The 27,242-nt window shown below is 41.5% G+C and overlaps 1 protein-coding gene across 1 annotated transcript in view; it reads right to left on the bottom strand.

The window, feature by feature from the left end:
* C11H2orf92 (chromosome 11 C2orf92 homolog) overlaps positions 1–27,242 on the bottom strand; it is a 61,500-nt gene that overhangs the window by 30,400 nt on the left and 3,858 nt on the right. The window contains exon 2 of the mRNA XM_055539380.1: positions 7,706–7,768. Within this exon, the coding sequence (XP_055395355.1) occupies positions 7,706–7,768 (63 nt within the window). The remainder of the gene's footprint in view (positions 1–7,705; positions 7,769–27,242) is intronic.

Raw genomic sequence — 27,242 nt, 5'->3', positions numbered from 1 at the left:
TACATAAAAAAGTATGGGAAAAAAATTAAAAATAGAACCACCATACAATCCAGCAACTCCACACTTGGGTATTGACCCAAAGGAAACAAAAGCACTAATGAGAAAAGATAAATGCACCCCTATGTTCATTGTCAAGACATGGAGACAACCTAAGTGCCGATCAGTAGATAAATGGATAAAGAAGGTGTAGTGTGTGTGCATACATATATACAGATTGTGCTCAGTCACTCAGTCATGGCCAGCTCTTCAAGACTCCATGGACTGTAGCCCGCCAGGTTCCTCTGTCCATGGAATTTCCCAGGCAAGAATATTGGAGTGGGTTGCCGTTCCCTTCTCCAGGGATCTTCTCGACACAGGGATGGAAACTGTGTCTCCTGAATCTCTTGCATTGGCAGGCAGATTCTTTACCACAGAGCCACCTGGGAAGTCCAAGAGTTCTCATGAAGAGAAAAAAAAATTTTTTTCTATCTCTTTAATTTTCTATCTATGAGATGATGGATGTTCACTAAACTTATGATAATCACTTCATGATGCATGTAAATCAAATAATTATGTTCTATACCTTAAACTTACACAGCGCTATATGTCAATTATATCTCCATAAAAGTGGAAATGACATAAAGTGAAATGAAATACAATCTAACTTTACATATCAAGAAACTAGAAAAGGGGAATCCCCTGGCAGTCAACTGGTTAGGATTTGGCCCTTCACTGCCAGGGGCCCAGGTTCAATCCCTGGTCAGGGAACTAAGATCTGCAAGCCACATGGCACAGCCAAAATATTTTTAAATAATAATTTTAAAAAATGTTTTAAGTTACTAGAAAAAGAAAAACAAGGTAAGCCCAAAGTTAGAAGAAGAAAGGAAATAACAAAGATTAGAGCAGAAGTAAATGAAATAGATGCCAGAAAAATAACAGAAAATTTTACCAGAAATAGGAGTCAGTTTGGTGAAAAGATAAACACAACTGACAAACCTCTGGCTAACCCAACCAAGAAAAACATAGAGAAGACTCAAGATCAAAAAAGAGGAGACATTACTACTAATACAACAGAAATGCAAAGAATAATAGGAAATCTCTATGAACAATATATATCAACTAACTGGAACATAGAAGAAATGGATAAATTCCTAGCAATAAACTTACTAAGACTGAATTATGAAAAAAATAGAAAATCTGGATAGACCAAATAATGAATAAGGAGACTGAATCAGTAATCAAAACCTTTCCAACAAAGGAAAGCCCAGGACTAGATGGCTTCACTGTTGAATTTTACCAAACAAGGAAGAAATAATGCCAATCCTCCTCAAAATATTCCAAAAAATTTAAGAGGCAGGAACCCTCCCAAACTTATGTTATGAGGCTAGCATTATTCTGATACCAAAGCCAGATAAGAATACTACAAAACAAAAACAAAACTATAGACCAGTATCACTGATGAATGAAAACAAATGTCAAATTCTCAGCAAAATATTAAACTGAATTCAATGGCAAATGAAAAGGATCAAGCAAGGGGATTAAATGGGATTTATCCCTGAGATGCAAGGATAGTTCAACATATGCAAATCAATAAACATGATATATTATGCTAATAGAATCAAAGGCAAAAATTGCATGATCATCTCAACAGATACAGAAAAACCACTTGAAAAAACACATCATCATTCCACAATAAAAACACTCACCAAATTGTATATGGAAGGAACATATCTCAACATTATAAAAGCTCTATGTGGCAAACACATAGCTAATACCATATTCAACCATGAAACATTGAAAACATTTCCTCTAAGATTAAGAACAAGACAAAGGTGGCCACTCTTATCGTGCCTACTCAACATAGTACTGGAAGTCTAACCAGAGCAACCAGGCGAGAAATAGAAACAAAAGGCATCCAAATCATAGAAGAAAAAGTAAAATTATCTCCTTTTTCACAGTTGATAGGTGGCGCTAGTGATAACCTGCCTGTCAATGCATCTGTGAGAGACACAGATTGGATCCCTGGGTTAGAAAGATCCCCTGGAGGAGGGCATGGCAATCCACTCCAGTATGTTTCCCTGGAGAATCCCATGGACAGAGGAGACAGGCAGGCTACAGTCCACAGGGTCGCAAAGAACTGGACATGACTGAAGCATTTTAGCATGCATGATCAGATATAGAAAAATTCTAAAGACTCCACGTACACACACACAACTGTTAGAACTAATCAACAAATTCAATACAGTTGCAGGATATAAAATCAACATAATGTTGCATTTCAGTACACTGACAATGAAATATCTGAAAAAGAAATATAGAAAAAAATCTCATTCACAACAGCATCACAGACAATAAAACATTTAGGAATAAATGAACCAAGAAGGTAAAAGATCTATCTATACAGTGAATAGTATAAGATTTGATGAAATAAATTTAAAGACACAAACAAATTGACATATATCCTGTGTTGATGGATGAGAAGTATTAACATTGTTAAATTGTCCACACAACCCTAAGCCATTTATAGGTTCAATGCAAGCCCTATCAAAATTCCAGTGGCATTTTTTCACAATCCTAAAATTCATTTGGAACCATAGAAGCTCTCAAATAGCGAAAACAATCCTGAGAAGTAAGAACAAAGCTAGAGGTGTCACACTTTCTGATTTCAAACTACACTATAAAGCTCTAGCAATCAAAACAGTATGGTACTATTATACATATTGACACAGAGACCAATGGAACAGAATCAAGAGCCAAAATAAACCCTAGCATATACAGTCATCTCATATTTGACAAGGGAGCCAAGGAAAAGACAGTCCTTTAATAAATGGTGTTGAGAAAACTGGATAATCACACGCAGAAGAATGAAACTTGATCACTAACACCACTCACAAAATTTGACTCAAAATGGATTAAAGACTTAAACATAAGGAACTAAAACTATATAGCTGCTAAAGAACCACGGGGCAACTAAGCACCCATGCCACAACTAAAGAGAAGCCTGAGTGCCACAATGAAGTGCTACAGCAAACGATACTGCATGCCACAACTAAGATCTGATGCAGGCAAAAATTCATTCATTCATTCATTAATTTTTTAAAATCTAGAAGAAATCAGAGAATAAAAGTTTCTTGACATTGGTCTTGGCAACAACTTTTTGGATATATCCAAAGCATAGGCAACAAAAAAGAAAAATTAGTAAATGAGACATCATCAAACTAAAAAGCTTCTGCACGGCAAAAGAAACCATCAACAAAATGAAAAGGCAACCTACAGAATGGGAGAAAATATGTGAAAATCACAGAGCTGTTAAGAGGCTAATATCCAAAATATATAAAGGATTTATACAACTCAACAGCAAAAAAAATTATCAATCTGGCTTTTAAATGGGCTGAGGAATGGGACAGGCATTTTTCTGAAGAAGACATACAAATGATGAACAGATACATGAAACAGTGCTGGACACCACTAATCATCAGGGAAATGCAAATCAAAACCACAATGAGATGCCACCTCACACCTGTTAGAATGGCTCTCATCAAAAAGACAAGACATAACAAGTGCTGACAAGGACGTGTAGAAAGGGGAATTCTTGCGCACTGTTGGTGGGAATGTAAATTGGTACAGCTGCTGTGGGAAACAATGTGGATGTTTCTCAAAAATTAAAAATAGAACTACCTTAATTCAGTAATCCCACTTCTGGGTATACATCCAAAGAAAATGAGAACAGTATCTCAAGGAGATAGCTGCACTCCCATGTTCAGTTCAGTCCAGTTCAGTCACTCAGTCGTGTCCGACTCTGTGACCCCATGAATCGCAGCACGCCAGGCCTCCCTGTCCATCACCAACTCCCGGAGTTCACTCAGACTCACGTCCATCGAGTCAGTGATGCCATCCAGCCATCTCATCCTCTGTCGTCCCCTTCTCCTCCTGCCCCCAATCCCTCCCAGCATCAGAGTCTTTTCCAATGAGTCAACTCTGCATGAGGTGGCCAAAGTACTGGAGTTTCAGCTTTAGCATCATTCCTTCCAAAGAAATCCCAGGGCTGATCTCCTTCCGAATGGACTGGTTGGATCTCCTTGCAGTCCAAGGGACTCTCAAGAGTCTTCTCCAACACCACAGTTCAAAAGCATCAATTCTTTGGTGCTCAGCCTTCTTCACAGTCCAACTCTCACATCCATACATGACCACAGGAAAAACCATAGCCTTGACTAGATGGACCTTTGTTGCCAAAGTAATGTCTCTGCTTTTGAATATGCTATCTAGGTTGGTCATAACTTTCCTTCCAAGGAGCAAGCATCTTTTAATTTCATGGCTGCAGTCACCATCTGCAGTGATTTTGGAGCCCAAAAAAGGAAAGTCTGACACTGTTTCCACTGTTTCTCCATCTATTTCCCATGAAGCGATGGGACCAGATGCCATGATCTTCGTTTTCTGAATGTTGAGCTTTAAGCCAACTTTTTCACTCTCATTACAGCATTATTCACAATAGCCAAGATATGGAAACAATCTAAGTGTCTATCAGTGGATGAATGGATAAAGAAGAGGTAATATGTTTTATACACACAACACAATAGAATATTGTTCGGCTATGAGAAAGAAGGAAATCCTGCCTTTTGCAACAGCCTGAATGGATTTTTGAGGGTATTATGCTAAGTGAAATAAGTTAGATAGAAAAACAAATGCTATGTGATCTCGTTTATAGGTGGAATTTAAAAGTCGAACTCACAGAAACAGAAAGAATGGTGGTTGCCAGGAGTCAGGGGTGGGGGAAATGGCAAGATATAGGTCAGAGTCCAAACTTCCAGTGATAAGATGAGTATGTTTGGGGGATCTAATATACAGTGTGGTCATTACAGTTAATAATACTGTATCAGATACTTGAAAGTTGCCAATACAGTAGATCTTAAATGTTCTCACCACAAACAAAGAAATAGTTATTATGTGACATGATGGAAGAATTAGCTAACACTATGGTGTTACTGAATTTGCAATGTATAATGTATCAAATCATCACATTTACACCTTAAACTTACATGATATTATGTATCAGTTATAGCTCATAAAGCTGGAAGTGCATAAGGTGACTGTCTGTTTATGAACCTATGTGGGAAATGGCTTACTATTAGTAGCACTGTTTGGGGGTAAAATGTAGTGTAACTTCAAACTAACAAGGTCAAAATAAACATTTGAAATCTAAATTGTACAAATAGGACTTCTCCGGTGGTCCAGTGCTTAAGACTCCGTACTCCCAATGCAGGGAGCCCAGGTTCAACCCCTGGTCAGGGAACTAAATCCGTGTGCTGCAGCTGAGAGTTCACCTGCTGTAACGCAGATGGAAGACTCCACATGCCACAGCTAAGACCCCATGCAGCCAAATAAATAGTAAATAAATAAAATATATATATATATAAAATGGCTGTTTTTAAAAAGAATAAGAAAATAAATTGGACAAGTAAACTCTGTATAACATACATAGTAGGCACTGAATGAGTGATCAAATATTTTAAAGCAAACAAAACAAAGAGGACAGATCTGCCTCCTGGTCTGTGTCCCTGAGCCACTCAGACACGAAGGAGAGGCATAAATACACACAGACAGGACCAGACACACCAACACAGCCGCCCAAGAGCACGAGACAAGGGTCAGCAGCATGTGGGAGCGAAAGTCAGCTCAGCCAAGGCAGCAGGGGACACATGCGAGGTTGAGTGGCCTGCAGGAGAAAGCAGTGGGCCCTGTCGGGCAGGCTGAGCTCTGAATCCAGCTGACAACAATATTTCATAAGGTCCCCCTCAAGGCCTATCCTGTTCATAGACATAAGGTATCAGTCAGATACGGCAGCCCCTACGTAGTCCCCACAGTTATAAAATGTTAGTACTCTTTCATAGCTACATGTTGGAAATACATTAATTTCTCCTTCCCTTTTAAAAAAACTTAATTGCAGTATAGCCGATTTATTATATTGTGTTAGTTTCAGGTGCATAGCAAAGTGATTCAGTTATACATATTTCTTTCAGGTTCTTTTCCATATAGGTTATTACAAAATATTGAATATAGTTCCCTGTGTGTGTGCTCAGTCGCTCAGTCATGTCCAACTCTTTGTGACCCCATGGACTGTAGTCCGCCAGGGCCCTTTGTCCATGGAATCCTCCAGGCAAGAATACTAGAGTGTGTTGCCATTTCCTAGTCCAATACTTCCCTGTGCTATACAGTAAATCCTTGTTATTTATTTTAATATATAATAGTGTGCATCTGTTAATTCCACATTCCTAACTTAGGGTGTGTATATGTACATATATGTTGTTGTCTAGTTGCTAAGTCACGTCCGACTATTTTGCAACCCCATGGACTGTAGCCCGCCAGGCTCCTCTGTCCATAAGATTTTCCAGGCCAGAATACTGGAGATGGAGAGGGTTGCCATTTCCTCCTCCAGGGTATCTTCCCAACCCAGGGATTGAACCTCCCTCTCCTGTATTGGCAGGGGAATTCTTTACCACTGAGCCATGGGGAAAGGCCCTCAATCATGGTCACAGACCATCAATCAATCAACCAGACAGTTAGTGAAGATTTAATGAAGCTTCTTTAATAGCACACATGGAAAAAGGCTAAATTCAGAATTCCTGACATGAGACAGGAAAAACAATCCACATTTCGTGTAGACAGAAGTCCCCCTTCCAAGCAGGGCTGGAAGGCATTGCTCTGTGCTAAGAACATCTAACAGCTCCTAACCCAGAGGAAGCATCAACACTTACACACCTGGGAGCTCTTTCTCAGACCAAAGACGACTCTCAGTGTCCACTCATGACGACACAGCCGCCAGAAAGGAAAGATTTCTCTAGAATCTAGATGGCTTTTTTCAGCAGAGGACTGTGATTTTTAGTGTTTTTCGTCAGTCTCAGCTCTCTGCTAAAGATGACTTCCCTGGACCTCAGATCTTCTCAAACATTAAGTGAGAGGCTCAGAGTAGACCAGTAAGTCCCAGCACAGAATCCCTTGAAGAGCTTAGAAAACTACTCATGAAAGGGTCTCACCCCACACCAAGGAATCTGATCACTGGAGGTGGGCCTGGGTGTCCCTTTCTACCAACCTCCCCAGAGGATTCTCATGTGCAGTAAGGGCTGAGTACCTAGAAGGAGGATTATCTTAGCCGTGGGGCCTTGCCCATCCCTGTGTGCTGTGCTCAGTTGCATTCGACTCTCTGTGACCCCATGGACTGTAGCCTACCAGGCTCCTCTGTCCGTGGGATTTTTCCAGGCAAGAATACTGGAGTGGGTTGCCATTTCCTTCTCCAGGGGATCTTCCCAACCCAGGGATTGAACTTATGTCTCCTGCTTGGCAGATGGATTCTTTACCACTGTGCCACCTAGGGAGCCCTGCCCATCCCTAACACAAGCAAAAATCCTCTGAACAGATGGATGCAGCTGGTCTCATCTGGGGTCTGACACTGCATTTCCAGTAAAGTTCCCCGATGGGGGCCCTGCTACTGCTACATAGACCCTTCTTTAAGGAGCACAATCCTTTCCAACTATTTATCAATGATTTATTTAATTTGAGATTAAATAAATCTTGAGATTCTGACATCTAGAAAATCTGTTCTAGCCTCAAGGCAAAGCACTTTCCTTCCCATTAGAGCAGCAGCAGGGGCAGGTTATCTAGGAGACCACCACGGACGAGCATGAGACTCTTCAAATACAGCCTGACCATTTCACATGAGAGAGGTACTTACCAAAGAGTTTAGCCAGTCCTTTGTCCAAAATTTTTGAATTTGATGAAGATTCAGCATTTGAACCTGTGGGGAAAATAAGCCTCAGCTGTGAGTCAGTATTTCACTTAGGAGCTGCATGTGATTCTTTTGAAATGGTCACTCTCTTGGATGGTATTCTGAGAGGAGCATCCTGCACTTGGCCTGCTCTAGGGGACGAGCACTGGACTTGGGTTCTGGTATGACATTTGAACACTGCATGACCTTGGGCAGTGAGGTCCTGTGGGATGTGGTTTTCTCCTCTGAGGCTGGAGGGAAAGATACGGACCACAGGAGGGCTGTGCGGAGGGGGAGGAAATTCACCAATGTGACCTTCAGACTGAGAGTGCTCGCCCCTCACCCCAACTCAGTGCTATTATCTATGATGGACGACAGTAAACAGAGCTGGTTGGTTCCAAGAAAGGGTATGCTCAGTACTCAGTTGTGGGAGGAACGGAGACAGATGGACACATGTCTCGGGAGATATTCAACAAAAACTCTCCCCTCCACAGGTAATGAGGTCAATGGGCAGTGCCTGACCATTCTGGAAATGTGATGCTTTCTTGTTTTGGAATAAAGGGAACAATCCTGCTGCATACTCTGCACTGATCCTCACTGAGGATTTTGTATTTAGGAGGGGCTTAAGGGCCTAAGGTTATCCTCATTTGACTTGATAAATACAAGGAATTCCTGATGTTGTCATTCAGGATTGAAAAAATGAAGATGCAACCAGAGATGGACCAGGTCAGCCATCTCCCCTAGGACAGCATGGATGGGTGTTAAGACTCCTGTTGACCCACATGTGGGTACGTCAAGGACATGAATTAATGGTGCAAAAAGACAGCAGCGACCTGGGTAGATTTTGAGCTACGTGTGCGTGTGCTCAGTCCCTCAGTCATGTTCCGCTCTCTGTGACCCTACAGACGGGAGCCCTCCAGGCTCCTCTGTGCATGGGATTTCTATGGCAAGCATACTGGAGTAGGTTGCCATTTTCTCCTCCAGAAAATTTTCCAAAGTCAGGGATCAAACCCACGTCTCCTGCATTGCACGCAGATTCTTTACCACTGAGCCACTGTGGAAGCCCTCTGAGCACAATATCAGGCTTTTCTTTTTGGAGGTCATGATGTCTGTGACATATTTTCCTGATTCAAGGTCAGCCCTTTTTTCTGGCCCCTGCTGCTAAGTCACTTCAGTCGCATCCGACTCTGTGCGACCCCACAGACGGCAGCCCACTAAGCTTCTCTGTCCCTGGGATTCTTCAGGCAAGAACACTGGAGTGGGTTGTCATTTCCTTCTCCAATGCATGAAAGTGAAAAGGGAAAGTGAAGTTGCTCAGTCGTGCCCAACTCTTAGTGACCCCATGGACTGCAGCCTACCAGGCTCCTCTGTCCATGGGATTTTCCAGGCAAGAGTACTGGAGTGGGGTGCCATCACCTTCTCCGTCTGGCCCCTAAGGAGTGGGCAAACCCATCAGGAAGGAGAAACTTGTGCTTTAATGAAAGCGTTTTAGGGCACAGTGCCCAACCCCCTGACCCCGTTCTGAGTTCCACACCGTATTTATGAAGTTTCCTCAAGAATCTGAACTTCTACCTCATGGTTTCCTCACAGTCTTCAGAGACATTAAGTAGTATGTGCACATGACTGGGATTCTTCAGGCAAGAACACTGGAGTGGGTTGCCATTTCCTTCTCCAATGCATGAAAGTGAAAAGGGAAAGTGAAGTCGCTCAGTCGTGCCCAACTCTTAGTGACCCCACTCTACAGGGAAATTGCTGACTAGTGGTTGACAGTGCATGGATATGATGGCTTTTTGGTGAATGAAGGGAACAAAATTTTTTCTCTTGCTGAGACAGCTGTGAATCACTAAGAATCAATAAAGTGGAAGTGTAAGTAAGCCCACGCAGTAAAATATTTGTTCACAAAAACCCTTGGTTTTTAAAGTGACTGTAGCCACAAAGTTAAAAGATGATTGCTTCTTGGAAGGAAAGCCATGACAAACCTAGACAGTGTATTAAAAAGCAGGGACATTAAAAAATAAAAGCAGAGACATCACTTTGCCAACAAAGATCCCTATAGTCAAAGTTATGGTTTTTCCAGTAATCATGTATGCATGTGAGAGTTGGACAGTAAAGAAGGCTGAGCGCTGAAGAACTGTTGCTTTCAAATTGTGGTGCTGGAGAAGACTCTTGAGAGTCCCTGGGACTGCAAGGAGATCAAACTAGTCAATCCTAAAGGAAATCAACCCTGAATATTCATTGGAAGGACAGATGCTGAAGCTGAAGCTCCAATACTCTGGCCATCTGATGTGAAGAGCTGGCTCATTAGAAAAGACCCTGATGCTGGGAAAGACTGAAGGCAAAAGAAGGAGCTGACAGAGATTGAGATGGTTAGACAGTATGCGCGACTCAATGGATATAAATCTGAACAAACTAGGGGAGATGGTGGAGGACAGAGCAGCCTGGTGTGCTGCAGTCCATGGGGTCACAAAGAGTCAGATATGACTTAGTGACTGAACAACAACAAGAACAAGAGGAGTTACTATCTTCCCTTTCCTTGAAGTCACCCCTGATTGCTGTATAATGTACTTCTGTCCTTCATGACAGATGACACTGCTTTGTACTCTTGGTCTACTGAATTTTTGGAAAATAGTACTGTAGTTTCCTGCATCATAAGGATTGTGTCTACTGCTTTTCTCCACAGACCCAGTTTCTTTACATTGAGAGAATGTCCCAGAATGTGGTCAGCCAATCAGTTTAGTAAATAGCACAAGTGCTTCCAATTGCAGTAAGATCCTAAAAGTAGAGCATGGAAATCTAATGTTCACTTTGAAAAAGCCACTCATAAGATGTTCATAACAGCACTATTCAGATAGTCAAAAGGTGGAAACAACCCAAACGTCCATCAACTGATAAATGGATCAACCAAATGGGTTAAGTCCATGCGATGGAATATCATTCAACCATAAAAAGGAATGAATTCCTGAGGCATGCTACCATGTGGATGAACCCTGAAAACGTGTTAAATGAAACAAACCGGTCACAAAAGACCATATAGTGTGTGATTCCATATACAAATACCCAGAATAGACAAATCCGTAGGACAGACAGTGGGTTAGTGGTTACCAGGGGCTGTGGAAAACGGGGGATGGGGATTGGTAGCAAGTGGGTTTGATATTACTTTGGGGAGTGCTGAAAATGTTCTAAAATTAGATAGTGGTGGCTCACAACCCCATGAATATACACTGTAAAGGGTGTATTTATGTTATGTGACCAATATATCAAGCTGTTGTTTAAAGTACAGTGTGTGAATAGCCAGTGGGAATTTGCTATAAAACTCAGGGAACTCAAACCCAGGCTCCAGGACAACCTAGAAAGGTGGGATGGGATGAGAAGTGGTAGGCAGGCGCAAGAGGGAGAGGACAAATGTAGACTTATGGCTGATCCATGTTGCTATATGGCAGAAACCAACATAATGTTGCAATTATCCTTCAATCAAAGGTAAGTAAATTAAGAAAAAAAAATAGTGTGAAAATAATAAAAATTTAAAAAATAAAACATAGTGTGTGTGTGTATGAGGGGATAGACAAAACAAGATGTGACTGATTAGCACATATAGGTTCACTATATTAATACTAATCTCTCTCCTTTTGTATATGTTTGAAATTTTTCTCAAGGAAAAGTTAAAATGTGCAAGTATGCTACTCTCGCACGGAGCTCTGGATTTTGAGTAGTGTGCAGTTAGGAATACTGTTAACGTTTCTCCTTTCTCCTTTGCAAAGAATCCCTAAGGTAAATCCGGGGAGGTCAAGCAGGTAGAGCGAGGAGAAACCCTGCGTTCACTCCAGCATCCATGGGAGGCGAGCGCCGTCTCCTGCCTGACTCAGGCTCACGGTGAGTCTTCACGCATCTCCACCTGCCACAATACACCTCGGGTGGCGCCTCTGGTCAGATGGAAAGGGGGTGGGGGAGCCTCTGCACCTTGCCAGTAATCCAGGAAGAGAACAAAGAAGAGGGCCTCTGCTTCTCTCTTCTTTGCCATAGTCTGTGTACCATTACAGAGGAGCAATCTCCCAAAACACTTCAGACACAACAGCCTTTAACTCCAGGATACTTCAGAACCGACAGTCTGTGACGTCACGCCCGGAAACGGAAGCGAGGGGCTGGGCAAGTCCACTGTGGGAAGGAGGGGGCGCTGTCTATGGGCCAGGACAGGAAAGGGAGAGGCCAGCGTAAGGCAACAGCCTCTCCACTCACTTCTTTGGGTTCTGCACTGCCTTCCTTCGTCCCCAGGCACCGCCTCCTGGAGGCAACCAGAACTCTTCAGTTGCAGGTGACAAAAACTCAATTAAATCAACTTAAATGAACTGCAAGTAGCTAGAATAGCCAGAAAAATCTTAGGACAAATCAACATATCACATTACAAAAGTATCGTTATTTATTGCATCACATAATAGAATTGTTGTTGTTGTTCAGTCCCTAAGTCGTGTCCAATTCATTGCGACCCCACCAGGCTTCCTTGTCCTCCACTATCTCCTGGAGTTTGTTCAGGCTCATGTCCATTGAGTCCGTGATGCTACCTAAATCTCATCCTCTGCTGCCCTCTTCTTTAACTGAAGTATAGCACCAAAAATGTTATAAGTAAAAATATAAGTTGATGCTGTCACTCATATGTCACTATTTCCCCTATTACATTTCATAAGATTAAAGTATTTCCAAAGGGGGAAAATGTCTTTATATTTTAGCACCTTTAACTGTACTTTTCTTCCTGCATTTTCATTATACACTGTCATACAAGCCAGTCCTGCTTTGTATGCAGTGATAGGGTGGAAGAAATCTGAGGAGGAGATGGGATGGAGGGAGAGGTTATAGAAAAAGTTACAGAGTTGAATTCTGAGTAGCTCAGATGTACTGGATTGTCGGGGCTGCCCTAACAAAGTTACACAAAATGGTGAGGTTAAACAACATCAGTCTATTATCTAACAGTTTTGGGGACCAGAAGTCTGAGACAGAGTTGGTTCTTTCTGAGGAAAGAACCTGGCTTGTAGGCAGCTGTCTTCTCCTTGTGACTTCCCTCCACAATCATCTGTGTCCAAAGTTTCTCTTCTTATAAGGACACCAGTCATATTGAATTATTGTCTACCCTAATGTACCTCATTTCTGAACTACTGGTGGTTAGGACATCAACATATACATCTGGGGTGGGGACACAAGTCAACCCATAACAGGAGGTAATTGAAGCAGCAAAAATGTTTATTTCCCTAAAATATCTTCAAGAAAACAAAAACAACAAAAAGAACATATACCGCAACACAAAACTCACATCCTCAGCATAACTGGAAGACAGAAAATGTCCAACTTCAAATTCCGGTAAATGTAAAAAGAAGTCCTAAGCCCAGGCACTGATTCTCTGGCTTCTGCCACTTGTCTTGGTGGAGAGGAAACACAGCGGCCCCCAAATGACCTAAAATCTCCTGTAGAAAGAGAACACTCAAATGCTGCAAGTGTGTCCTGCTTCAGTTCAGTCGCTCAGTCATGTCCGACTCTGTGACCCATGGACCCCATGGTGCACCATGCTAGGTCTCCCTCTCCATCGCGAACTCCTGGAGTTTACTCAAACTCTTGTCCATTGAGTCAGTGAAGCCACCCAGTCATCTCATTCTCTGAAGTCCCCTTCTCCTCCTGCCCTCAATCTTTTCCAGAATCAGGGTCTTTTCCAATGAGTCAGTTCTTTGCATCAGGTGGCCAAAGTATTGGACTTTCAGCTTTAACATCAGTCCTTACAGTGAATATTCAGGACTGATTTCCTTTAGGATGGACTGGTTGGATCTCCTTGCAGTCCAAGGGACTTTCAAGAGGTTTCTCCAACACCACAGTTCAAAAGCATCAATTCTTCTGCACTCAGCTTTCTTTATAGTCCAACTCTCACATCCATACATGACTACTGGAAAAAAACATAGCTTTGACTAGACAGACCTTTGTTGGCCAAGTAATGTCTGTGCTTTTTAATATGCTGTCTAGGTTGGTCATAACTTTTCTTCCAAGGAGCATGAGTCTTTTAATTTCATGGCTGCAGTCACCATCTGCAGTGATTTTGGAACCCCAAAAAATGAAGTCTGTCACTGTCTCCACTGTTTCCCCATCTATTTGCCAAGAAGTGATGGGACTGGATGCCATGATCTTAGTTTTCTGGATGTTGAGTTTTAAGCCAACTTTTTCACTCTCCTCTTTCACTTTCATCAAGAGGCTCTTTAGTTCTTCTTTGCTTTCTGCATAAGAGTGGTATCATCTGCATATCTAACATTATTGATATTTCTCCTGTCAATCTTGATTCCAGCTCGTGCTTCATCCAGCCCAGCATTTCTCATGATGTACTCTGCATAGAAGTTAAATAAGCAGGGTGACAATATACAGCCTTGACATACTCCTTTTCCTATTTGGAACCAGTCTGTTGTTCCATGTCCAGTTCTAACTGTTGCTTCTTGACCTGCATACAGATTTCTCAAGAGGCAGGTCAGGTGGTCTGGTATTCCCATCTCTTGAAGAATTTTCCATAGTTTGTTGTGATCCACACAGTCAAAGCGTTTGGCATAGTCAAGAAAGCAGAAGTAGATGTTTTTCTGGAACTCTCTTGCTTTTTCCATGATCCAATGGATGTTAACAATATGATCTCTGGTTCCTCTGCCTTTTCTAAATCTAGCTTGAACATCTGGAAGTTCATAGTTCACATACTGTTAAAATCTGGTTTGGAGAATTTTGAGCATTACTTTACTAGCATGTGAGATGAGTACAACTGTGCGGTAGTTTGAACACTCTTTGGCATTGCCTTTCTTTGGGATTAGAATGAAAACTGACCTTTTCCAGTCCTGTGGCCACTGCTGAGTTTTCCAAATTTGCTGGCATATTGAGTGCAGTGTTTTCAAAGCGTCATCTTTTAGGATTTGAAATAGCTCAGCTGGAATTCCATCACCTCCACTAGCTTTATTCATAGTGATGTTTCCTAAGGCCCACTTGACTTAGCATTCCAGGATGTCTAGCTATAGGTGAGTGATCACACCATCGTGATTATCTGGGTTGTGAAGATCTTTTTTCTATAGTTCTTCTGTGTATTCTTGCCACTGCTTCTTAAAATCTTCTGCTTTTGTTAGGGCCAAACTATTTCTGTCCTTTATTGTGCCCATCTTTGCTTGAAATGTTCCCTTGGTATCTCTAATTTTCTTGAAGAGACCTCTAGACTTTCCCATTCTATTGTTTTCCTTTATTACTTTGCATTGATCGCTGAGGAAGGCTTTCTTATCTCTACTTGCTATTCTTTGGGACTCTGCATTCAAATGGGTGCATCTTTCTTTTTCTCTTTGGCTTCTCTTCTAGTCACAGCTATTTGTAAGGCCTCCTCAGACAACCATTTTGCCTTTCTTTTCCTTGGGGATGATCTTGATCCCTGCCTCCTGTACAATGTCATGAACCTCCATCCATAGTTCTTCAGGCACTCTATCAGATCTAATCCCTTGAATCTAGTTGTCACTTCCACTGTATAATTGTAACAGATTTGATTTAGGTCATAGATGTTGGAGAAGACTCTTGAGAGTCCCTTGGACTGCAAGGAGATCCAACCAGTCCATCCTAAAGGAAATCAGTCCTGGGTGTTCATAGGAAGGACTGATGTTGAAGCTGAAACTCCAATACTTTGGCTACCTGATGCGAAGAGCTGAGTCATTTGAAAAGACCCTGATGCTGGGAAAGATTGAGGGCAGGAGGATAAGGGGACAACAGAGGATGAGATGGCTGGATGGCATCACCGACTCAATGGACATGGGTTTGGGTAGACTCTGGGAGTTGGTGATGGACAGGGAGGCCTGGCGTGCTGCGGTTCATGAGGTCGCAAAGAGTCAGACACAACTGAGTGACTGAACCGACTGACTGAATCGTCTAGTGGTTTTCCCTACTTTCTTCAATTTAAGTCTGAATTTGGCAATAAGGAGTTCATGGTCTGTGCCACAGTCAGCTCCCGGTCTTGTTTTTGCTGACTGTATAGAACTTCTCCATCTTTTGGCTGCAAAGAATATAATCAATCTGATTTCAGTATTGACCAGCTGGTGATGTCCATGTGTAGAGTCTTCTCTTGTGTTGTTGGAAGAGGGTGTTTGCTATGACCAGTGCATTCTCTTGGTAAAACTCTATTAGCCTTTGCCCTGCTTCATTTTGTACTCCAAATCCAAATTTTCCCATTTTTCCAGGTATTTCTTGACTTCCTACTTTTGCATTCCAGTGCCCTATAGTGAAAAGGACATCTTTTTGGGGTGTTAGTTCTAGAAGGTATTGTAGGTCTTCATAGAACCGTTCAACTTCAGCTTCTTCAGCATTACTGGTCAGGGCATAGACTTGGATTACAAACCATATTGAATGGTTTGCCTTGGAAATGAACAGAGATCATTCTGTTGTTTTTGAGATTACACCCAAGTATTGCAGTTCAGACTCTTTGGTTGACTATGATGGCTACTCCATTTCTTCTAAAGGATTCTTGCCTATAGTAGTAGATATAATGGTCATTGAGTTAAATTCACCCATTCCAGTCCATTTTAGTTCACTGATTCCTAAAATGTTGATCTTCACTCTTGCCATCTCCTGTTTGACCACTTCCAATTTGCCTTTATTCATGAACTTAACATTCCAGATTTCTATGCAATATTGCTCTTTACAGAATTGGACTTTACTTAAATTCCCAGAGGTGGAAAAGACCTGGGCAAGAGATTGGGGAGGCTTCAATCAAGCAAGACCCTGGAAGGGCCTGGGTGTGGGCTGGATGTGGGTTGGAGATGGAGTCCTCTGGGGGACTGTAACCAAGGAGATTTCACACAATGCTGAGGGTCAATAAAACCAAAGCAATGGCTAGCTTCAAATTCAAGATGCACAAGCATCCGTCTTTCAAGTCCTATGGCCCACTCCTGCCACTTTCCCCCATCTCAGCAACAAATCAATCCTTCTACTTGTTCAGGCCAAAATTCAGAGTACACCCCAGACTCTTCTCTTTCTCTTTCACCACGCATCACATGAGCAAATCCTCCATTTGACTGTCAAATACATCCCCAAACCTGGCCAGCTGGTCCACCTCTACTGCCACAGCAGACACCAGCCAGCAGCATCCCATCCTCACTTCAGTGCTGGTGAAATGAGAGGCCACTGTTGATCCCAACAAGTCATTACCAAAGTCTTCACCACCTCCTCTCCCACTTACCCCTCCTTTCCCTTCTATCTGCTCACATCACCGGAGGAAGAGAAAATGGGTTGCTTTGCAACCTGAGGACACAACGTGTGCTCTACCAGGTGCCTTTACATGATCAACAGACTTTCTCCTCCCTGACTCTCTTATTTCCAGGCAGAATTGTTAAGTACCAAGGTATGACAGAAAAATATTGTAAGAAATTAATGAACACAAACCTCAGCTCCATTTAGAGTTGAGAGACCACAAGGGGGAGCTCTTACTCTCAGGGCCCAACAGGAAGAAGAAACAGTTCCTCTTCATTTCCGGCAAGGGCTCTGCCAGTGAAAAGCCATCGATTCTTTGTTTGCTATAGCCGCCCCCAACTTGCTTTTCTCCTTTATAAAAGAGTTCTCCCTCTCTTTCCGTGCAGGGACTTAACCGTAGCACACCATGATTGAAGACCCCAGATTGGAATTCTCTGTGGATCCCAAAATAAGTCCCTTTTCTTTTTTTTCTTTTTTCCTGGGGAAATTACCGGCAGTCTACTTTCAGTTCAACAACATCTATATTTACATACTCATCCAAGTATGGAGTAAGAATCAATAAATCTTTTCTGTAAAGAGCCAGATAGAAAATATTTCAAGTTTTGCAGACTACGTATGTTTCTTTTTTCTTTGCTGTTGTTTTTTTATAATCTTTTTAAAAGATAAAAACCACTGGGGGGGGAATCAATGAAACAAAAAGCTAGTTCTTTGAGAAAATCAATAAAATATAAAACTGTAGCCAGACTGATCAGAGAAAAAGACAGAAAACATATTAACAATATCAGGAATGAGAAAGTAGACATTACTAGAGATACTACAGATTTAAAGGAAGATAAGTGTACAATCATTTAAAAAAACTTTCTGCCAATAGATTCAACAACTAGATAAAATGTACAGATTCCTTAACACAAACTAATAGAGCCTCCTCAAGAAGAAATAAATAACCTTAATAGTAATGTAAGACAGAAAGCACTTTTCTTTTTTAAAAAAGAAAAAAGCTCCATATTAAAGAAAAGGCACTTGATGAAAGCTAAATGGCAACCCACTCTAGTACTCTTGCCTGGAGAATCCCATGGACAGAGGAGCCTGGCAGGCTCCAGTCCATGGGGCTGCAATAGTCTTAGCAACTAAACACTACTTAGTGACTAAATCAACCAACCAAACCAACCAACATCCATTTAGGATAAAACTCCCATTAACTAGAAAACAAAGAAAATTTTCTCAGTTTGATAAAGAGAATCTATGAAAGACCTAAAGTAACATCATCACAAACAAAATGGTAAAAGATTGAATGTTTTCTCCCTAATCTCAGGATCAAACCAAGGATGTCCACTCTTACCACTTCCATTCAACTTTGTCCTAAAGGGTCTACTCATGCAGTAAGGCAATAAAAAGAAATAAAAGGCATACAGATTAGAAAGGAAGAAGTAAAACTGTCTTTATTCTCAGTTGACTTGATTATCTAGGTAAAAAAAATCTAAGAATTCCTAAGAAAAAATAAATGGGTTTAGCAGGGCAGCAGGACATGTTTTTAAAACCAATTGTACTAAGAGAATGAAAAGACAAGCTACAAACCAGGAGAAAATATTTGCAAATACACATACGATAAAGGACTTGCATCTAAAATTTACAAAGAGTTCTTAAAACTCAACAAGAAAACAACTCAATTAAAAAATGGGCAAAACCTGAACAGACACCTCACCATATTTCCTACACTATATAGGTAGCAAATATTCATATGAAAGATGTGCAACATCATATGTCATTATGAAATTACAAATTAAAACAACAATGAGATGCCACTACACACCCATTAGAATGGCTACAGTCCAAAACACTGACAACATCAAATGCTGTAGAGGATGTGGAGAAACAGGAACTCTCATTCATTACTGATGGGAATGAAACACTGGTACAACCACTTTGCAACAAAGTTTAGCAGTTTCTTACAAAGATAAACATAGGTTTACCATCCATCAGTTATATTCTGAGGTACTTAAACAAATGAGTTGAAATTGTATGCCCACGTAAAAATCTGCACATGGATGTTTACCACAGCTTTACTCATAATTGCCAAAAATTGGAAGCAACTTAGATGTTTATCCATAGATGAATGGATAAACAAACTGCAAGGGACTTCCCTGGTGGTCCAGGGGTTAAGACTCTCTGCTCCCAACACAAAGGGCACAAGTTCGATCCTGGGTTAGGGAAGTTTTGAGTGCTGAGGGGTGCAGCGAAGAAAAAAAAATGCAATACATCCAGACAATGGAATACTATTCAGCAACAGAAGAAATGAGTCTATCGGGTTACAAAAAGGTATGGAGGAGCCTTAAATGCATAATTCTAAGTGACAGAAGCCAACCTGAAAAGACTATACACTGCATGATTCCAACTGTATGACATTATGTATAAAGGCAAAATCATACAGACAGTAAAAAAAAAAAAAGGAGTGGGGAGGAAGGGAACAATGACTATGTGGAAACAGGGAATTTGTTTAAGGCCATAAACTATTCTGAATGATACTGTAATGGTGGATACATTATGCATTTGTCAAAAACCCACAGAAAGTAAAACACAAAACGTGAACCCTAATGTAACCCATGTGCTACACTGTGCTCAGTCACTACTCTCAGTCGTGTTTGACTGTCTGTGACCCCATGGACTGTAGCCCACCAGGCTGCTCAGTCCATGGAATTTTCCAGGCAAGAATACTGGAGTGGGTTGTCATACCCTCCTCCAGGATCTTCCCAATCCAGGGATCCTATCCCCGTCTCCTGCATGTACTGCATTGGCAGGTGGATTCTTTACCGCTGAGCCACAGGGGAAGCAATGTAAGCTATGCTGCTGCTGCTACTGCTAAGTCGCTTCAGTCGTGTCCGACTCCGTGCAACCCCATAGATGGCAGCCCATCAGGCTCCCCTGTCCCTGGGATTCTCCAGGCAAGAACACTGGAGCGGGTTGCCATTTCCTTCTCCAATGCATGAAAGTGAAAAGTGAAAGTGAAGTCGCTCAGTCGTGTCCGACTCCTAGCGACCCCATGGACTGCAGCCCACCAGGATCCTCTGCCCATGGGATTTTCCAGGCAAGAGTACTGGAGTGGGGTGCCATTGCCTTCTCCGAATGTAAGCTATAGGCCTTAGTTAATAATAAAGTATCAATATTGGTTCATCAGTTGTAACATATGCATACAGTAATGCAAAATGTTAAGAACTGAGGAAATTGCAGCAAGGAAGGGTGGGCATTTATGGAGGTATAGGGGAACTTTGTATTTTCTGCACAATTTTTCTGTAAACCTAAATCTGCTTTAACTATAAAATCTATTGTTTTTAAATCAATTTTATTTCTACCTATTGACAATTAATAATTAAAGTTTAAATTAGAGAAACAATACTATTGATACTTGCATAAAAAATAGGAATTATTTAGGGATAAACCTGATGGAAGACTCTAAAATCTATACACCAAAAACTTTCAAAAGTAATAAAATGTATCTCACTGCTGGGCATACATTCAGAGAAAACTCTAATTTGAAAAGATATATACATCACAGGGACGTCCCTGGTGACCCAGTGGTTAAGACTTCACCTCCCAAGGCGGGGGTATGGGTTCGATCCCTAGTCAGAGAGCTAAAATCGCAAGTGCCTCATGGGCAAAACACCAAAAAACATAAAACAGAAATAATGTTGTAACATGCATCCCAATCTTCACAGCAACACTACTTAACAATAGGCAAGACACAGAAGCAACCTAAATATCCATCAAGATTTGGTCCTATACATATAGATTTCCCAGGTGGCATTAGTGGTAAAGAATCTGTCTGCAAGGTGGGAGACCTGGGTTCAATCCCTAGGTTGGGAAGATCCCCTGCAGAAGGGAAAGGCTACCCACTCCAGTATTCTGGCCTGGAGAATTCCATGGACTGTATAGTCCATGGGGTTGCAAAGAGTCAGACACAACTGAATGACTTTCACTTTTGCTTCATATTGGCTTCCCAGGTGGCATTAGTGGTAAAGAATCCACCTGCAAGGCAGAAGACACAGGAGATGCAGGTTGGATTCCTGGATCAGGAAGATCCCCTGGAGCCGGAAATGGCAACCCACTCCAGTATCCTTGTCTGGGAAATCCCATGGACAGAGGAGCTGGAGGGCTACAGTCCATGGAGTTGCAAAGAGTCAGTCATGTCTGAGCACATGCACACACATATACACACACACACACACACAATGGAATACTACCCAGCCATAAAAATGAATGAAATAATGCAGCAACACAGATGAACCTAGAGACTATCATATTAAGTGAAGTAATTCAGACAAAAGACAAATATCATATGATATCACTTATATGTAGAATCTAAGATATAATACAAAGTAACTTATTTACAAAACAGAAAGACAAAACAAACCTATGGTTACCAAAGGGGGAAAGGGGGGAATAAATTAGGAGTTTGGGACTGGCAAATATAAACTACTATTATAAAGTAATAACAAGGTCATACTGTATAGCACGGGAAACTATATTCAATATCATGTGATAAACTGCAATGAAAAAGAATCTGGAAAAGAATATATACTTCTTTATGCATACATATATGTATATATAACTGAATAATTTTGCTGTACACCAGAAACTAACACAACACTGTAAACCAATTATATTTCAATAACAATAATAATAATAAAATTTAAAAGACCTAATATGAGAAGAGACACACTTATGGATCAGAAGACATTATGTTAAGATGTTAACTCTCCTCAAACTGACCTATAGATTCAATGCAAAACCAATCAAAATTCCAAGAGGCTTCCTTGAAGATATGGAGAAGCTGATCCCCAAATTGTATGGAAGTCAAAGGATCCAGATTTTCCAAAACAATTCGAAAAAGAACAAAAGAGGACTTAACATTATCTGATTTCAAGATAGAGAAAACTACAATGAATAAGACCATGTGGTACTGACATATAGATCAATGGGACAGAGGGTCCAGAAATAAATTCATACGCACGAGGTCAACTGATAACTAACAAAGGTGCCAAATGACCTTTAACAGAATGTACCTTGGGGGCCCTGCCTCAGGCACTCTTTATCCAGCACCGTTGTCCTGCTGACAAGAGTCCTGAGGACTCTTCACAAGCCGGATCCTGGCACTTCTAAAGCTCAGGGGTTTGCTAAGCAAATACTTTTTCATTTCCATTTCATATTTCATTTTAAAAAGTAACATATCAAAAGCACTTCCCTGGTGGCACAGTGGCTAGGAATCTCCACCAGCGCAGGGGACACAGGTTCAATCCCCTGTCCAGGAAGATCCCACATGCATAGAGCAACTAAGCCGGTGTGCCACAACTACTGAGCCTGCGCTCTAGGGCCTGCGAGCCACAACTAGTGAGCCCCTGTGTCGCAGCTACTGAAGCCCGAACACCTAGAGCCCGTGCTCCACAAGAGAAGACACCACAATGGGAAGCCTGCACACTGCAACGAGAGAGTAGCCCCCACCTGCCGCAAAGAAAGAAAGCCTGCGCACAGCAACAGAGACCCAGCACAGCCAAAAATAATAAACAAACAAGGAAACAATTTTTAAAAAGAAACTTGAAAAAATGGGTAAAGGAACTGAATAGACATTTACCCAGAGAAGATATACAAGTGGCCAATAAGCAAATTAAAAGCTATGCAACATCATGAATCACTGCTGCTGCTGCTAAGTCACTTCAGTTGTGTCTGACTCTCTGTGACCCCATAGACAGCAGCCCACCAGGCTCCCCCGTCCCTGGGATTCTCCAGGCAAGAACACTGGAGTGGGTTGCCATTTCCTTCTCCAATGCATGAAAGTGAAAAGCGAAAGTGAAGTCGCTCAGTCGTGTCCGACCCTCAGCGACCCCATGGACTGCAGCCTTCCAGGCTCCTCCGTCCATGGGATTTTCTAGGCAAGAGTACTGGAGTGGGGTGCCATTGCCTTCTCCGCATGAATCAGTGCAGAAATGCAAATCAAACCAATGATGAGCTACAATCTCATACTCATTAGGATGGCTATAATACAAAACAAAAACCGAATATAACCACCATGATGAGGCTGTGGAGAAAGTGGAATCCTTGTGCACCGTTGTTGCGAATGAAAAATAACACATCCACTATGGAAGAGAGTATGGCAGTTCTTAAAGCAATCAAAAGCAGAATTTTAATATAAATCAGCAATCCCATCAGTCTGTTCAGTTCAGTCGCTCAGTCGTGTCCGACTCTTTGCGACTCCATGGACTGCAGCACGCCAGGCTTCCCTGTCTATCACCAATTCCTGGAGCTTGCTCAAACTTATGTCTATCCGGTCGGTAATGTCATCCAACCATTTCATCCTCTGACATCCCCTTCTCCTCCTGCCTTCAATCTTTCCCAGCATCATGGTCTTGGTCTTTTTTGATTGGTCAGTTCTTCACAAACTGACCAAAGCATGGGTGGCATGAGTCCTTCCAATGAATATTCTGAACTGATTTCCTTTCATATTGACTGGCTTGATCTCCTTGCAGTCCAGGGGACTCTCAAGAGTCTTCTCCAACACCACAGTTCAAAAGCATCAATTCTATGGCACTGAGCTTTCTTTATGGTCCAACTCTCATATCTATCCATGACTACCGGAAAAACCACAGCTTTGATTAGATGGACCTTTGTTGGTAAAGTAATGTCTTTGCTTTTTAATATGTTGTCTAGGTTTGTCATAGCTATTCTTTCGAGGAGCAAGCATCCTTTAATTTCATGGCTGCAGTCACCATCTGCAGTGATTTTGGAACCCAAGAATATAGTCTGTCACTGTTTCCACTGTTTTCCCATCTATTGCCATGAAGTGATGGGACTGGATGCCATGATCTTAGTTTTCTGAATGTTGAGTTTTAAGTCATCTTTTAACTCTCCTCTTTCACTTTCTTCAAGAGGCTATTTAGTTCCTCTTCCCTTTCTGCCATAAGAGTGGTGTCATCTGCATATCTGAGGTTATTGATGTTTCTCCCTGCAATCCTGACTCCAGCTTGTGCTTCATCCAGTCCAGCATTCCACATTTATATGTACTCTGCATATAAATTAAATAATCAGGGTGACAATATACAGCTTTGATGTAGTCCTTTCCCTGTTTGAAACCAGTCTGTTGTTCCATGTCCAGTTCTAACTGTTGCTTCTTGACCTGCACACAGATTTCTCAGGAGGCAGGTAAGGTGGTCTGGTATTCCCATCTCTTCAAGAATTTTCCACAGTTTGTTGTGATCCACACAGTCAAAGGCTTTGCTATAGTCAACTAAGTAGAAGTAGATGTTTTTCTGAAATTCTCTTGTTTTTTCTATGATCCAACAACGGATGTTGGCAATTTGATCTCTGGTTCCTCTGCCTTTTCTAAATCCAGCTTAAACATCTGGAACTTCTCGGTTCACATACTGTTGAAGCCTAGCTTGGAGAATTTTGAGCTTTAGTTTACCAGCGTGTGAGATGAGTGCAATTGTCCAGTAGTTTGAGCATTCTCTGGCATTGCCTTTCTTTGGGATTGGAATGAAAACTGACCTTTTCCAGTCCTGTGGCCACTGCTGAGTTTTCCAAATTTGCTGGCATACTGAGTGCAGCACTTTCACAGCATCATCTTTCAGGATTTGAAATAGCTCAGCTGGAATTCCATCACCTCCACTAGCTTTGTTCGTAGTGATGCTTCCTAAGACCCACTTGACTGCACAGTCCAGGATGTCTGGCTGTAGGTGAGTGATAACACCATCATGGTTAACTGGGTCATGAAGATCTTTTTTGTACAGTTCTTCTGTGTATTCTTGCCACCTCTTCTTAATATCTTCTACTTCTGTTAGGTCCATACCATTTCTATCCTTTATTGTGCCCATCTTTGCATGAAATATTCCCTTGGTATCTCTAATTTCCTTGAAGAGATCTCTAGTCTTTCCCAATCTATTGTTTTCCTCTATTTCTTTGCACTGATTACTTAGGAAGGCTTTCTTATCTCTCCTTGATATTCTTGGAACTCTGCATTCAGATGGATATATCCTTCCTTTTCTCCTTTGCTTTTTGCTTCTGCTCTTTTCTCAGCAACTTGTAAGGCCTCCTCAGCCAACCATTTTGCCTTTTTGCATTTCTTCTTCTTGGGGATGGTTTTGATCTTCGTCTTCTGTACAATGTTACCAACCTCTGTCCAAAGTTCTTCAGGCATTCTATCTATCAGATATAATCCCTTGGATCTATCTGAAACTTCCACTGTATAATCATAAGGGATTTGATTTAGGTCATACCTGAATGGTCTAGTGGTTTTCCCTACTTTCTTCAACTTAAATCTGAATTTGGCAATAAGTTCATGATCTGAGCCATAGTCAGTTCCCAGTCTTGTTTTTGCTGAGTGTATAGAGTTTCTCCATCTTCGGCTGCAAAGAATATAGTCAATCTGATTTCTGTATTGACCATCTGGTGATGTCCATGTGTAGTCTTCTCTTGTGTTGTTGGAAGAGGGTGTTTGCTATGACCAGTGCGTTCTTTTGCAAAACCCTGTTAGCCTCTGCTCTGCTTCATTCTGTACTCCAAGGCCAAATTTACCTGTTACTCCAAGTATCTCTTGACTTCCTACTTTTGCATTCCAGTCCCCTGTGACGAAAAGGACATATGTTGGGGTGTTAGTTTAGAAGGTCTTGTAGGTCTTCATAGAACCATTCAACTTCAGCTTCTTCAGCATTACTGGTTGGGGCATAGTCTTGGATTACCGTGATACTGAATTGTTTGCCTTGGAAACAAACAGAGATCATTCTGTCATTTTTGAGATTGCATCCAAGTACTACATTTTGGACTCTTTTGCTGACTATGAGGGCTACTCCACTTCTTCTAAGAGATTCTTGGTCACACTTGTAGATATAAAGGTCATCTGAATTAAATTCACCCATTACAGTCCATTTTAGTTCACTAATTCCTAAAATGTCTACATTCACTCTTACCATCTCCTGTTTAACCACTTTCAACTTACCTTGATTCATGGACCTAACATTCCAGGTTCCTATGCAATGCTGTTCTTTATAGCATCAGACTTTACTTCCATCACCAGTCACATCCACAAATGGGTGTTCTTTTTGCTTTGGCTCAGCCTCTTCATTCTTCCTGGAGCTATTTCTCCACTCTTCTCCAGTAGCATACTGGGCACCTACCAACCTGGGGAGTTCATCTTTCAGTATCATCTTTTTGCCTCTTCATACAGTTCATGGGGTTCTCAAGGCAAGAATACTGAAGTGGCTTGCCATTCTCTTCTTCAGTGTACCACGTTTTGTCAAAACTCTTCACCATGACCCATCCATCTTGGGTGGCCCTATCCAGCATGGCTCATAGTTTCATTGAGTTAGACAAGGCTGTGATCCAAGTGATCAGTTTGGTTAGTTTTCTGTAACTGTGGTTTCCATTCTATCTTCCCTCTGATGGATAAAGGTAAGAGGCTCGTGGGAGCCTCCTGATGGGAAGGACTAGTTGTGGGGAATCTGAGTCTTGCTCTGACGGGTGGGGCCATGCTCAATAAATCTTTAATCCAGTCCAATCCCATATCGTGTTATATATCCCAGAGAATTGAAGGCAGAGTCTTGAAGAAGTATTTATACACCAATGTTCACAACAGTATTGCTTACAATAGCTAAAATGTGGAAGAGACCCAAGAATTCATCAACAGATGAATGGATAAGCAATATGTAGTATGTACATATAATGGGATATACTTCAGCCATAAAAAGGAAGGAAATTCTGTCACATGGGAAATGGGAAGTTACTGTTTAATGAGTACAGCATTTCAGTGTTATAAGGTGAAAAATGTTATGGAGATGGATGGTGATAACTGTTGCACAATATTACAAATGTATTTAATACTGCTGAACCATATACTTTAAAATGAGTTAAGAAGAATATTAAAAACAGTGGGTATATGTATATGTATAACAGATTCGCTTTGCTGTACACCTGAAACTGCACATTACAAACCAACTATACCCGAAATTAAGAGAATTTAATGGGTTATGATGGTAAATTGTATGTTGCATGGATTTTACCACAACTTAAAAATAAGGAAAAAGTAATATATACATGAACAGGGGCTTCCCAGGTAGCTCAGTGGTAAAGAATCTGAATGGCAATGTGGAAGACGCAGGAGATGCGGGTTCAATCCCTGAGTCAGGAAGATCCCCTGGAGAAGAGAATGGCAATCCACTCCAGTACTCTTGCCTGGGAAATTCCATGGACAGAGGGGCCTGGCTGGCTACAGTCCGTGGGGCCACAGAATAGCTGGACACAA

The sequence above is a fragment of the Bubalus kerabau genome, chromosome 11 (assembly GCF_029407905.1).
Source record: "Bubalus kerabau isolate K-KA32 ecotype Philippines breed swamp buffalo chromosome 11, PCC_UOA_SB_1v2, whole genome shotgun sequence".
Taxonomy (NCBI): Eukaryota; Metazoa; Chordata; class Mammalia; order Artiodactyla; family Bovidae; genus Bubalus; species Bubalus kerabau.
Note: the sequence above shows the minus strand (reverse complement) of the source record. Positions and strands in the feature narration are given on the sequence as shown.